Source organism: Lepisosteus platostomus, chromosome 13 (assembly GCF_059453375.1).
Source record: "Lepisosteus platostomus isolate fLepPlt1 chromosome 13, fLepPlt1.hap1, whole genome shotgun sequence".
Lineage (NCBI taxonomy): Eukaryota > Metazoa > Chordata > Actinopteri > Semionotiformes > Lepisosteidae > Lepisosteus > Lepisosteus platostomus.
Window position 1 is genome coordinate 758,235 of NC_142623.1, and position 13,494 is coordinate 771,728.

Consider the following 13,494-nt stretch of genomic DNA (forward strand, 5'->3'; position numbering starts at 1 on the left):
ACGGGTCCGAGGTCCAGTCAGGGGGCCAATACCTCTGAACCACGGGTCAGATGTCCAGCTGGGGGCTGGTACCTCTGAACCATGAGCCTGGTCCGAGAGCAGCAGACCCAGCAGAGCAGTTGTCCGTCCGTCTGCAGTGGTTTTTGGATACAGGGGCGATCTGGGGTCCTGTCCCACTCCCCTGAGCTTCCCCACCCCGTTACTGAAGCCAGCTCGAGAGACGCACAGGGTTTCGCAGCGCATTAGCGATCAAGACACACACAGAAACTCACTGGGTAACAATTGTCAGATTATTTTTAGAATGACCTTTATTCATTTGCTGTTTTTAATCTTTCTTTTTTTTCCCACTCTCAGAACACAGCAAGTTGGCTGGTTTTGCAGCGTCAGCGATTAGAGAACAAGAGGAAGAGAAAGAGAGAGAGGGGGTGAAGGAGGGAGAGGAAGGCTGTAGCGTGACATCAGGCCAGGTAGGATTACGAAGCGTGGCCAGTGTTCATGGGGGCTGTGTGTCTAAGCCTAACCCATCACTCACAGGCGGAGATGCTCCCGCAGCTGGGCTGTCACAGAGTTAACGGGCGGTGCTTATAAACAACGCTCTATATTATGAGTTTGTTTTCTCCGTGTCGCTATGGTGAGGTTCCCACGTTGTTTATACTGCTGGCTATTATAAATTAAAATGGCTCTAACTGCACTTGAGCTGGGACTTTCATGTCAGAGCTGCTCTGCCAAGGCCTGGAGAGAGAGACCCCCTGAACCTGACAGAGACCGGGGGGAGAGAGAGAGAGACTGAGGGGAGAGACAGAGACTGGGGGGAGAGACGAGGGGGAAGAGGAGACAGAGACAGAGACTGGGGGGAAAAGGGAGACAGAAACAGAGACTGGGGGGAGAGACAAAGACGAGGGGGAAGAGGGAGACGGAGACAGAGACTGGGGGGAAAAGGGAGACAGAGACAGAGACTGGGGGGAAAGACAGAGACGAGGGGGAAGAGGGAGACAGAGACAGAGACCAGGGGGAGAGACAGAGACAGAGACAGAGACTGGGGGGAGAGACAGAGACGAGGGGGAAGAGGGAGACAGAGACAGAGACAGAGACAGAGACTGGGGGGAGAATCAGAGACCGAGACAGAGACCAAAGGAATCTGTGGAGAATTGGGAGAGAAGCTCTGAGCTCCCAGCATGCTGCTGGCTTCCCTTGGTCTCAACTAAAACCGTTGCTCAAGAAATCGTTTCCTTCTGAAAAGGATTCCAACACCCTGCTATACTTTTAAAACAAGTTTATTCAAGGCCCAGCAGAACTAGGGAAGTGGGCATTGAAAAACGCTTATCGTATTGTTTCCCTTGATTGGATCTCTCAGGCTGGACAGCCGATCGATTTCCTGTGGTTCTGAGAGCTGACTCATTCTGATGCCCCAGCGGTCCAGACTGACTCAGGGCTTGAGCTGATGATTCCTGAACTTCTTCACTGCATTGCATCAGGGAAACATTTCCACCCAGGCCTGCCACACTCACAGTGTCACCAGAGGGGTACTGTCCCATCACTGCACCAGCGCTGGTCCTGTCTCATGTGGCTGGAGTGGGGCTGTCCCATCGCTGCACCAGCGCTGGTCCTGTCTCATGTGGCTGGAGTGGGGCTGTCCCATCACTGCCCCAGCGCTGGTCCTGTCTCATGTGGCTGGAGTGGGGCTGTCCCATCGCTGCCCCAGCGCTGGTCCTGTCTCATGTGGCTGGAGTGGGGCTGTCCCATCGCTGCCCCAGCGCTGGTCCTGTCTCATGTGGCTGGAGTGGGGCTGTCCCATCGCTGCCCCAGCGCTGGTCCTGTCTCATGTGGCTGGAGTGGGGCTGTCCCATCGCTGCACCAGCGCTGGTCCTGTCTCATGTGGCTGGAGTGGGGCTGTCCCATCGCTGCACCAGCGCTGGTCCTGTCTCATGTGGCTGGAGTGGGGCTGTCCCATCGCTGCACCAGCGCTGGTCCTGTCTCATGTGGCTGGAGTGGGGCTGTCCCATCGCTGCCCCAGCGCTGGTCCTGTCTCATGTGGCTGGAGTGGGGCTGTCCCATCGCTGCCCCAGCGCTGGTCCTGTCTCATGTGGCTGGAGTGGGGCTGTCCCATCGCTGCCCCAGCGCTGGTCCTGTCTCATGTGGCTGGAGTGGGGCTGTCCCATCGCTGCACCAGCGCTGGTCCTGTCTCATGTGGCTGGAGTGGGGCTGTCCCATCACTGCCCCAGCGCTGGTCCTGTCTCATGTGGCTGGAGTGGGGCTGTCCCATCACTGCACCAGCACTGGTCCTGTCTCATGTGGCTGGAGTGGGGCTGTCCCATCACTGCCCCTGTTCTGCTCCATTCCTGAGAGGCTCTGTTACAGCTCAGCCGGATCCGGAGCCGGGCTGATGCCCAGGCTGTGCCTCTCTCTTCCTGCTGGGAGGATGGCTCCTGCAGTGAGCCCTTAGTGTCTGTGTTAAGAGTGGAGGCAGAGGGAACAGTGACACATTAGGGCACTAATACTTCCAGGTAATTAGTCATTTCCACTTGGGATCACTGCAGCAGTGACTGGAGAAGCCTTTCAGAACTGGTCAACACCAAACTGCACTGCACCGGTCGATAGTCCCCGACTGCACGGATACAGCACTCCTGATCCCAGCTCTCCGGCAGGGATTACAAATGGAGGGAGAAGGGAGTGTGGACAAACACAGGCTTGAAATATCAGATCCTGATCTCCATGCTCCCACTTCCAGAGGCCTGGCTGATCTCTCTCTCCTCCTTCATCCTTTGGCCAGGAGAGGGGACCCCCATCACAGGCAGCCTGCAGGGGGACCCCATCACAGGGTATAGAGTGGCAATCCAGGCTGAATAATCCCATAAAGTAGAGTTAATCCTGCATTTTAAATCACATCAAAGGTGCCTTCACAGCCCGAGATCTCTCTCTGCTCGTCTTCCATGTGCTGAGAAGAGGAGAAACGGAGCTGTGCGGGGGGGCCTGTTGTCGCTCCCCTCTCTGGCACACTGGGTCAGAGGTCACTCTGCCAACAGCAGGCGCTGGTGCTAAACTCCTCTCTGGCCGCAGCCCTCCCTCTCCCAAGGCACGCGGAGCAGAGGAATCACAAGTGGGGCACGGGGGGACACCTCCCCTCTGGAGGAGCCCAAGGAAAGCGGGGAGACAGTTTCTGCAGCTCCAGCTTCAGACCCGACTGGCCAAGCAGCAGTGCAGGGGCACCTCTCTTTATACTGCCCAGCAGGCCAGTCTGTCTGTCTGTCCGGCGCAGATGGGCCTGGTCTTTCCACTTCACCCCCACAGATCCCACACAGCCCTTCCGACAGACATACAACTTCTTCTCCGGTGCTAAATTATTAAACCTGGTGGGGTTCCAGCGCGCACTAAACCGATTTCCATCATGTGCAATCCCTGTGCATTTATTCCCCGCTCCTCGGTTGTGTATCAGTGCTATTAAGGAGAAGCGATGCCAATTCCCGAGAAGTGACCTGGTACAGAACCAGCATTCCAGCGTTTCTCGGAGCTCCGCGAGCCCAGGAGGCCGCTTCCCCGCAGCAGGAGAGGGTTGACTGCAACAGCAGCTTCGTTTGTCCGCACTGCACCCGAACACGGGGCGAGATTCCCCGGCCCGGCTCCGCGGGCTCCCTTGCAGTTAACGCAGGAGTTTGCTTCACCGTTCCTTCAGTAACGTCTCTCTGCCTCGGAGTGGCAGAAACTGGCCCACGCGGCAGGGAGGGAGGAGGTGTATTTATCTCAAGCTGTTTGAGCTGAAGAGGCTCTTCAGAATTGAAAACATCTCCATTTCAGCAGCCCCTTCAAACAGCAGCAGCTCTCAAGCAGACATGGCACACTGACACTCTCTTGCTCAATTTCCAGACTGTCTTGGGTCAATTCACCGAGCCGGACATTTTTAGGTAGCAGCCCAGCGCGTCCCGGCCCAGAGAGTCCCCGACAAGGGTCTGACGTCAGACCCTCCAGTCCTGCAGAAACCAAGGACCATGGGACCGCTTCTCACAACAACACAGTTCCAACAACCTGCCCTGCGATCAAGTCCAGCACGGTCCATCCCAGCCCAGCCTTGTCCAGCTCTGTCCAGGCCAGGCCAGCCCGGCCCCTGCTGCAGCTGGTCCGTGCTGCAGTGGCAGGATTAGCACCTCTGCCAGTGACAGCACTGCGGCGCTGTCAGTAATGTGGGGGGCTTTACTGCTTCTCGAGCTGTTTGCAGCCCAACAGCTGAGGAACAAGTCCAGGGACAGCTGCCGGATAGCTCCGCCTCCCGGCCCCACTCCGCGCCCTGACCGGGATTACAGGCCCCCTCCGGGCAGGATCCAGAGGCTCGGCTCAGTCTCTCCGCTCAAGACTGGGGTTCTGGGGTACATCCAACCGCCCGCGGTAGCAGCAGTGCTGCTGCCCCAGTGCCAGTAACATTAGGAATAGTAGCACCACAGCCACTACTAATAAGGACAGAACCCGTTACATTAGGGGTCACAAAACACAAGTAATGTATCCAGCTATTATTAGCCTGTGAGTACTCTGGGAGTAAGCACCACTAATGATCAACTGCACAAGGAGGACACTTCTCATGTAGAATTAAGCCATTGACATACTGTAGCAGTGAATGAGGCAGCTGGACCCAGTATTCCCGATGCACAGTAATGACTGGGCCTCTCCTCCTTCTCCCAGAACCACTGGACTCAGACCGGGCCTTACTCCCCTCCAACGGAATCAGCACACTCAGACTGGGACCCACCACTGCCTGAACTGCTTACAGATCTCAGACGGGCCAACAGAAAAACAAACAAACTGCTGTTACTTACTTCAGATTATTTATTTTACCTTGACGCATGTTTTTTTCCTTTCAGAAATATAAAGCTGCAACAAAAATGAATAGAACTGCACTGAACGTGCAGGAGAAACCCCTGGGAAAGTGCCGTTTGGCTGAGAGGCCCCAGAGACAGGTGACTGCGAGTCACAAGGCCCTGCTGTGCAAGCTGGCACAGAGCTCTCCGCTGGGTTCTGAGCCTGCTGAGCCCCGGTTCACTCCCGGGCCTCTGAGCAGGGGCCAGTACCATTTCCAAACCTGAGCCGAAGACAAACTTGCATCACCATTCACAGTAATATAAAAAAAGAGTCTTTATTTTCAAGTTGCAAGCTGAACAAGAAACCCTCATCCTATTGCCCTTATTAGCTGGTCACAAGCAAGTTCTTGTTTTCAATCTGCACCCGGTAAGCTGCTGTTGTGTGGCCGAGATGAATTACGTGTCACACAGTACATGATTCAGATAAGCGTTTAAGCCCTGCCCGGCTGCAGCACATTCAGCTAATGTACAGAGTTGGCGCGTGCTCTGTCTTGTTTTCGTTCGGGCCTGTGCGTGTGTTTATATGGCTTTAATTATTAGACATGCAATGCTTATAAACAACCCCAAAGAACAGACATTGACTTTTTTTCAGAGGGGAAAATATTTTTCACGCAATCGTTTACAGCACTTGAAAGCCTATTATTATTAAGCTCTGCTGAGGTGTCCCAGCGCAGTACAGTGAGCTCCAGCATCCGAGGCTCGGCTCACACAGATCGACAGCAGCATGGCTCCTGGCAAATTGTCTGATGGAGGTAATTAAGTGCTTAATTAGTGGTACTTCCCTTAGTTCTGATCAAAAGAAACCTGTTAAGGAAGTGGTCTCTCACCACTGGTCCCACAGAGCACTAGTGTGATTAGAGCTGAGTGATTATGGGCTAAATTAGACAACACAATAGTGACCTTCAGCCCCTGACCGAAGACACTGCTGCCACCTTAGAGCCCAGCAGGGCAGCGCTGGTCACCTCTGACTTCAGCTCCCTGACCAGTCGACTAAAGCCGTGTGGAGTCCAGTGGAATCACACAGGGTCTCCAGGTTTCCACTGAGCTCAGATAACGACAGCAACTTGATCCAGCTCTTCAGGCGCTAAAGACAAAGAGATGAGACCTTCAAGGATGTGAGAGGCACATCGCTGGTCTCAGTGGCTCATCAGCGGTACTAGGTACACCCTCCTAATCAAAGTCAGCGACTACAGACGGCTGTCTCGCCCTTATAAGGCCCTATCGGCGTGACACAGCGCCGAGACTGGATGAAGGGCTAGCTGATCACTGATCACCGCAGCTGCCGAGCTGAACTCCCACCACCCGCTGGAAGAGTGAAATGCAGAAACTTGTCCAGTATACAGGTAGGGCCTGTGATGAGGTGCTTGTGCTTCAAGTCCAGTGTTCTCATCATGGTGTTATGAATCTGCCCAATATGTATCCTTAGAGGGATATGTACAGTACATAAGGATGCTAAGATTTCAGTTTGGGTCAGGTCAGTTCAGTGTCATGTGCACGGGTGGAATGAAATGCTTATTTGCACGTCTGCCCAATACAAAGACATTTTCATTGAACTGAAATTCTTAACCAGGGTTAATCGAAAGACCGATATCTTCATAACAAACCAATAAAACAGTCGCAGATCTGGCGAAGGCAGCCGTGTAGCGGAATGCGTCCATTAAGAGCTCCTGCTAGCGGAAGAGACACCCGCCCGCCTGTCAGAGACCCGGGGTTCAAGCGCTCTTCCCTCACCGGGCGGTCCTCCCCCCGCAGGAGAGTGTCTCGCACTGCGACTCTCGGCTCGCCTCTGAACACAAAGGGCTGTTCTGTTGGTTTACCGGGGCTACTTAAAGCTAATTAAAACAATTATGCAACACAGCACACTGAGCGCGCCGCCTTTAAAATTCCCGGCCGGATTAATCTTTTCCTCGCCCGCGGGCTCTTCCTGCGCCTGGCTCTGAAGAAGGGATCAGGGATCAATAAACCTGCTTATTACAGTCTAAACTATTCAACAAAAGTTACTTCAGAATTCTTTCGCAGTTTTTATTATTGGAGATGATAACATATAATTATGTTATATATAACATTGTATCGCTTGGCAGAAAGTCACAGGTTCGTGGCGCGTCTGCCCGGATCCCGGCTCGGCTGCGTCCCGTCCCGTGAACTTGACACAACTGGAGGACCGGGGACCGAACCCTGCCCCAGGGAGAACTGTCAATACTTCACCTGGGGGAGGGCCACGCTGTCTGCGATGCGGACCTGCTAATTCGAGGTCATTAAATCACCGTGTCGTGCTGTACATGCGCCTATATATAGAGTCCAGGCTGCTCCAGCACACGGCCCGGGTGGGCACTGTGGGCGCAGTCTGACCTTTTCAGGACTGGACTGGCGCTCCACAGCCCAGCCCGACTCGCCTGCGCAGAACGATCGCCCCGGAACTTGCTCGTAAAAAAACCCAGCTCTTCTGACAACCGTATATCCGAGCCGCTCCGCAAGACGGACCCGGCGGCGGTCCGAGGACGGGTGTCGCTCACTTCGTGCTGTCCGGACGGGGTGCTCAGAAGTGTTTGCACCGCTGAGTGCAACGACACCCCCTCAACTTCAGGAGATCACATACTGCTCTTACTCCACTGTAGTGCTCTTTACAGATACAAACACAGCAAGGTGCAGTTCTCGTCTAACACACCCGGAACCCACCGACAACAACAACTACAACAACAACAACAATAATAAGAATAAGAAGAATACCAATAATAAACTCACATGAAGGCGTGGTAGATGAACGCCCATCCTCTCGGTCTCTCCAGCACGTTGTACAGGCAGTTCTGCAGTTTCCTGTAGCGCTTGCTGCTGGAGGAGCCGTTCGGCCTTGACCCGGGGGGCACCGGCAGAGGGGTCCCCAGCAGTCCGGTGCGGTGGGAGAGGGGGCCCCGCTCCGGCGTGGACGGCTCGCTCCTCTCCGTGTGCACGGCCGTGAGAGCCACGAACTCCAGCTTCCTGTCGCCCGCGGCCGCCGGCGGAGACAGCACCCGCATGCCGCCGTTGTTAGAAGGACTTCCGACCATCGCTGCTCAATGACCGCAATCACGATATCCCTCTTTAGGGAAACTGAGTATTTCTAAGTAAGGTCTGTTTCTTTTCCGCTTCAACCCCAGTTTTGCCTCAGCCACATTGTACACTTGTTTATTTTCTACCTTTAACGAGCGGTAAGTGTGTTTCTGTCCTGAAACTGGAACTAATTCTATCAGTTTTAGCGAACATACTGTAGAGAGAGTCTGTTTTCTCCTACTAAGTAGCTCCCATGCCTGACAAGTGATTAATTTCTCAAACAATCCGTATCACACCAAATCGCTGTTGTTACCATGTCTCAGTCCGGCTGTAAGAACGCTGTGACAAATTAAACACGTTGCCGACGCTTGCCTTTTCTTCCGAAGTTACCGTACAACACAGATGTGTCGTATCTGCAGGTCACAGTCGTAGCCCGTTAAATACAAACAACGATATTAACGAGGACACCCGCAAACAGTTTAGTGTACGACAGAAGTAATATCATCCACAACTTCCGACCTCGTATTGAGGCACAATGGATAAGTTCGTACGTATTACGCTCAGTATTTGAAAACATCTAAGGCGTGCGTATCGGTTTAAAAAAGTTCGGAACTGATCGGGGTTTTCCTGCAACCCCGAAACTGCTCATCAGCCGCAAGCGCGGCACGTGAGAGCCGCCTTTCCCCTGGCTGCCGCGCGCCGGCTGGCTCGGCCGGTCCCGGGACCGAGGGAGGACCGGCGGAGGAAGAGGCGCTCCGTGTCGGCGGGCGGACGACAGCGCACACCGAACCCCAGCGAGGCGAGAGCAGCGCAGGACGGGAGTTGAGAGTCCGGAGACTTTCTCTCTCGCTCGGAAACTGCGCTGCGCTGCGTTTCTCGGTAAGCAGGAGGGAGGCGGAGGAGGAGGAGGAGAAGGAGGAGGGGGAAGAGGTGTGTAGTCCCCCTCTCTGCCTCTACCCCCGTCAGGAGAGAGCGGAGTCCCTCACGCCGGCGCGCCCGGACACCAGCCCCCTGCCCAGGCCGGGCGGAGCGCTGCGGGTCGCGGTCCGGTGGGCTTGCCTGAGGTCACAGAGGTCACTCTCGCACCCCCCCCCCCGCCAGGGACAGCGGAGCTGCGCCGCTGGCCGCTGCTTCGCATCATGACGTTAGTTTACAGGGCGAGCAGCTGTTCAGTGTCAGGCGCGCTCTCTCTCCTGACGGCTCCCCGCTCTTCCGCCGCCCTCCCCGGAACCGCGCCGAGCTCAGGACTCCCGGGCTGGTCCCGCGGGCCTGGTGTGGCTACAGGTCTTCCGCCCAGCCTATTACTGGCCTACCGTGCCTGGAGCAGTTGAACAGCTTCTCCCAGCCCAGTTCTAGTGCTGCTGCTGTAAAGAAACTTGGACCCCCTGTACAGACACACTGACCCTCCAGAACCAGGACTGGACCCCCCAAGACCAGGACCGGACCCCCTGCACAGACACACTGACCCCCCAGGACCAGGACTGGACCCCCTGCACAGACACTGACCCCCCAGGACCAGAACTGGACCCCCCAAGACCAGGACCGGACCCCCTGCACGGACACACTGACCCTCCAGAACCAGGACTGGACCCCCTGCACGGACACTGACCCCCCAGGACCGGACCCCCTGCACGGACACACTGGCCCTCCAGAACCAGGAGTGGACCCCCCAAGACCAGGACCGGACCCCCTGCACGGACACACTGACCCCCCAGGACCAGGACTGGACCCCCTGCACGGACACTGCTCAGTACTCATCACAGGACCAGTAAGATGACCTCTGACCCCTGCTGGGCCAGGGAGGGGCTTTCCTCAGCACTGCGGATTCGGCTGTACAGCGGACAGACGGTCTCCTAGTGACGCACTGGGATGGCTGCAGCTCTGTCTGGGCCGAAGTGCTCAAGAAACAGTCCTGGCGAATTGCTGTAGTTTAACAAACAGTATTTATTGCGCTTCATGACTTGAATTTGAATGTATTGCACTTTGTGGTTTGCTGGCGCTAGCTGTAACTCAGGTGTGCAGTGGGCACCGTGCTGATGCACTGCCTGGGCTCTCCTCCGCTAGCTGTCCAAGCAGAGGGCAGACTCTGGACCTGCAGCGCGAACAGTCTGGCCAAGTCCGAGGCCTTTGACAGTGAAACCAACCTGTGAGCCTGCGTTCTGTGTGATGAAGATCGAGCAGGGAGCTGCATCAGCATGCGTTGGCTGGAAAAGAGCAAGTAAAGGGTTATTCCTGCTGAAAAGGGGAAAAAAAGAGACGCAGCGTTGCAGCTCTGGAGGTTCCTCCGGTGAAGAACGGACACAGGGAATAAACCTGCACCTGCTGCTTCGTGTGCAGGGTGGGGTGGGGTGGGGTAGGGTGGGGTAGAGTGCTGTGTGGGAGCGGGAGCTGTGAGGTTAAACTGTCCTGGAGCTCCTCTCCGAACCGCTCTGGGTCGGGCCAGCGAGGCGGAGTCCTGCCGGGCCCGGGACCGCTCTCGGCTGGGGGTGGAACCGTGGAGAGCCGCCGGGGACGAGCAGAGCTGTGGCCCTCGCCCTCCTGCACTGCCGGCGCTCGGTGTCCAGTCCTGCTGCTGCGAGCAGCTCACAGACCTCTGAATCCCGCGGGACCCCTCCTGCAGAGCCCCCACCAGCTCGGGGGACCTGACGACCTGAACGATGTGACGAGGCTGAAATCCGCCGAGGGTCGATTTGTTTTTAAAACACCAGCCGCATTTCCCACTGCTGTCAACCAGGAGAGGAATCTCAGCGTTTTAAAAACAAAAACAAAACTGCAGTGCAATTTACGAGTCCGTATCATTAATATTCTTTCAGCCCTCCCTTGTTAGAGAGCGCAGAGCTCGTCATCACTCTTGCGGAGCGAGAGCCACGCTGGGCGGCAGCGGGCCGGGGCCGTTAGTTACCGTCTCCGCGGCAGGAGCGCCGGGCCCGAGGCCCGGTGACAGCCCCCCGCTCGGCTCCGCGCAGGACGTCGTACTGCTCTCGCCCAGGGAGGAGATGGGTAAGTCATCACGCGCCCGCACAGACTCTGCTGCGCTTTAAAGATTTCTTTTTTTTTTTTTTTTTTTAGATGAATCGCCCGTCTCCAGCAGTCCTCTCCGTTCAGAGCCCCTCGGCTTTACAGGGCAGGTGCAGGCGCAGCTCGGCCCTCGGTCACGGGCGGGGGGGCAGGAGGACCGCCCCCCCCCGCCCCCCGCAGCTCTGTTTCGGGTAACTGTGGGCTTGGCGACTCGTCTACAAGACTGGGTGGTCACTGATCAATAAACACCTTTCTGTCCCCGTCCTGTTTTCACACTTGCAGTGTCGTTCCTCGATACGCATACCGCTTGCCGGGTCACAGTGGGTCCCGGGCAGCACCGATCGCAGCTGTCAATGTGCCGGCCCGTCTCAGTCTGGCGTGTCCCAGTATCTCCGTGTCCTGCTGTCCTCTCCTCTCCCCAGCGGCCCGGCTGTTTAAACCTCGGTGGCTCACACAGGGGTACCGCTGGACTGAAGGAATAGTCACTGAAGTCTTACAGAGCTTCTTTTTTCCCCGATTTCGTTTATAAGGTACACTGATTTTGTGTTTTTGTGCCTGTGGGAACTGCAACTTTTTACACTGACAACAGGGGGCACCCTGGGGGACACAGGTCAGCTCGTCTGCTCTGCCCGAGTTAGCAAGGCCCGCTTGAGGGTTAGGGGGAGGGGAACTCATCCGCCCCGTTTGAGTTCGGGGCTCAGGGCTGGCAAGAGCCCCAGGGCTGCACCCCGGCTTCCTGAACCCCCAAATACCGGAGGATCAAATCAGTCCTGCTCATTACTGGATTTGGCAAAACATTTCTCTGCGTCCAGGGATCTCCTTATTAGGCCAGCTGAGTCCCTCTCAGTCCTCATTAATGGACTGATTGTTGCTCAACGTCTTTACGCAACAGTGTGGGCTTTCAGCGCCGGTCTGGTCCTCATCCACACGGCGGTTTTCGTGAAAAGCCAGCTTTGTGTTGCTGGTTTCCCCTGCACTGCCAAGTGCACAAGCGACAGCAGATTTACTGCTGCTAAACAAGCCTGTTGCGCACCGAAGCCCAGCGAAGTCTGAAAGTCCTCTCTGTCAGACAGAAAAATAAACAAACCAACACTCGCTGCCACCCCCCAAAAATATGAAAACACACCCAGGCGAGGGAACTGCGACCAGCTGAGAGGGACCGGCCCCAGACTCCCTCCTGCGGCAGTGCTGCTGGAGCCCGTTGTGGCTCGGCTCACATGCTTGAAGGCAACCCACCCCTTCTGAAGCCTTAAAGCAGGCGACTGAACCCCCACTGTACAAGCTGCTCTGTGCAAAACCAGTCACTAAAGAGAACAAGGGAGAATCCATCTAAGACACCTTTATGACCGTGTCACTGATTTCAATGGAATTGCCGCTTCAGTCAAGTTCCAACAACAGGGCTGGTGGAGTAAAAATAGGCAAGACTCCAGAGAAACAGGGAATAGAGGGGTCATTTCACGTGTTCTGTACTGCTTTGTAAAGAAGGAAGCCTGGCAGACTGCAGTCAATCTCATCGTCTCAGATGAGTATAAAATATATAAACAGCTGCCTTGCCTGCACAGCTTGTGGTCTGCTAGTACCTGGAACAGGAATGTAGGGAATAAATTAACAGAAATACTAACCTTACCACGAGGACAGTTGTGTGCTGCCACCCAGTGGTGTGAAGGCAGTAGTGCGGCACAGGTGATGTCAGAGCCCGAGAAACTGCAGTCTTCCCAGTTCATCCGACAGCCCCAGCTTATTTTACCTCCCTGAACTCAATTATGGACGTCGCTGGGCCCATACCGTTTTTCTTTCAAGGTATCTTAAAGCTGGTGGTTTAAAAAGACACTGGATTCTAGACGAGTCAAGCCTGAAGAGCTCTGTGATCCCAGGGAGGGAGCAGGACGACTACAGCTCATCCGGGATCTTCCAGTGGCCGAGGTACAGGTTGCAGACGCCACTGCCCTGCTGTTTAACTAGAATTCAGCAAAACTTCCTCTATCCCCTTCACACACACACTCATGCGAGTTATTTTCAAAATTAATTTCTGCATTCCTGCAAGAAAGAAGCCACCTCTGAAACACTCGCTGGTAATAAATGTAGATTCAATCTTGGCTCAGCACCACGTGATGAGTTAATGAGTTCTGCACTAAAGTCCTTGTAATACGAATATAAACATTTTAATAGTAAGGCTGAGGTTCACGGCTAATAGGCAGATGCAGATACACAGAACGATATTTGTTCCTCCTACTGCAGGTCAGAAAAGGTCACTCCTCCAATGTGGTTTTCTGGGTGTGAGTAAAAAACAATCACTACAGAAAAAGAAGCTGCATACACAAGTCTCATTGTTTCCTTCTTTTATTTTCTCCCAAACCAAAAGTAAAAAAAAAAAAAAAAAGCACAACACTTAATAGACAGAAAAAAATATTTATAAATGTCTGTTGCTTTTCATGCTGGCAGCTTTAACTACATGCGAAAACAACACTAAAAGTACAAAAAGAGGGAGAATAAATGGAAAATATACTGTATATATCCAAAATACCAAAATCTACATGACTATTACAAAGAGTGGCGCTATATTACAGTGCTGGCGAGCCCTGGTGCTGGGAGCCACAGCCCGGCG

The 13,494-nt window shown here is 54.9% G+C and overlaps 1 protein-coding gene across 2 annotated transcripts in view; it reads right to left on the bottom strand.

The window, feature by feature from the left end:
- Window positions 1-8,877, bottom strand: part of kcnq4 (potassium voltage-gated channel, KQT-like subfamily, member 4) — a 38,642-nt gene extending 29,765 nt beyond the window's left edge. The window contains exon 1 of one of the 2 annotated variants that reach the window (XM_088602437.1): window positions 7,587-8,877. In XM_088602437.1, the coding sequence (XP_088458563.1) occupies window positions 7,587-7,888 (302 nt within the window). In that variant the 5' untranslated portion in view covers window positions 7,889-8,877. The remainder of the gene's footprint in view (window positions 1-7,586) is intronic. The other variant, XM_088602438.1, reaches the window with a different exon arrangement.
- Window positions 8,878-13,494: the final 4,617 nt, after the last annotated feature.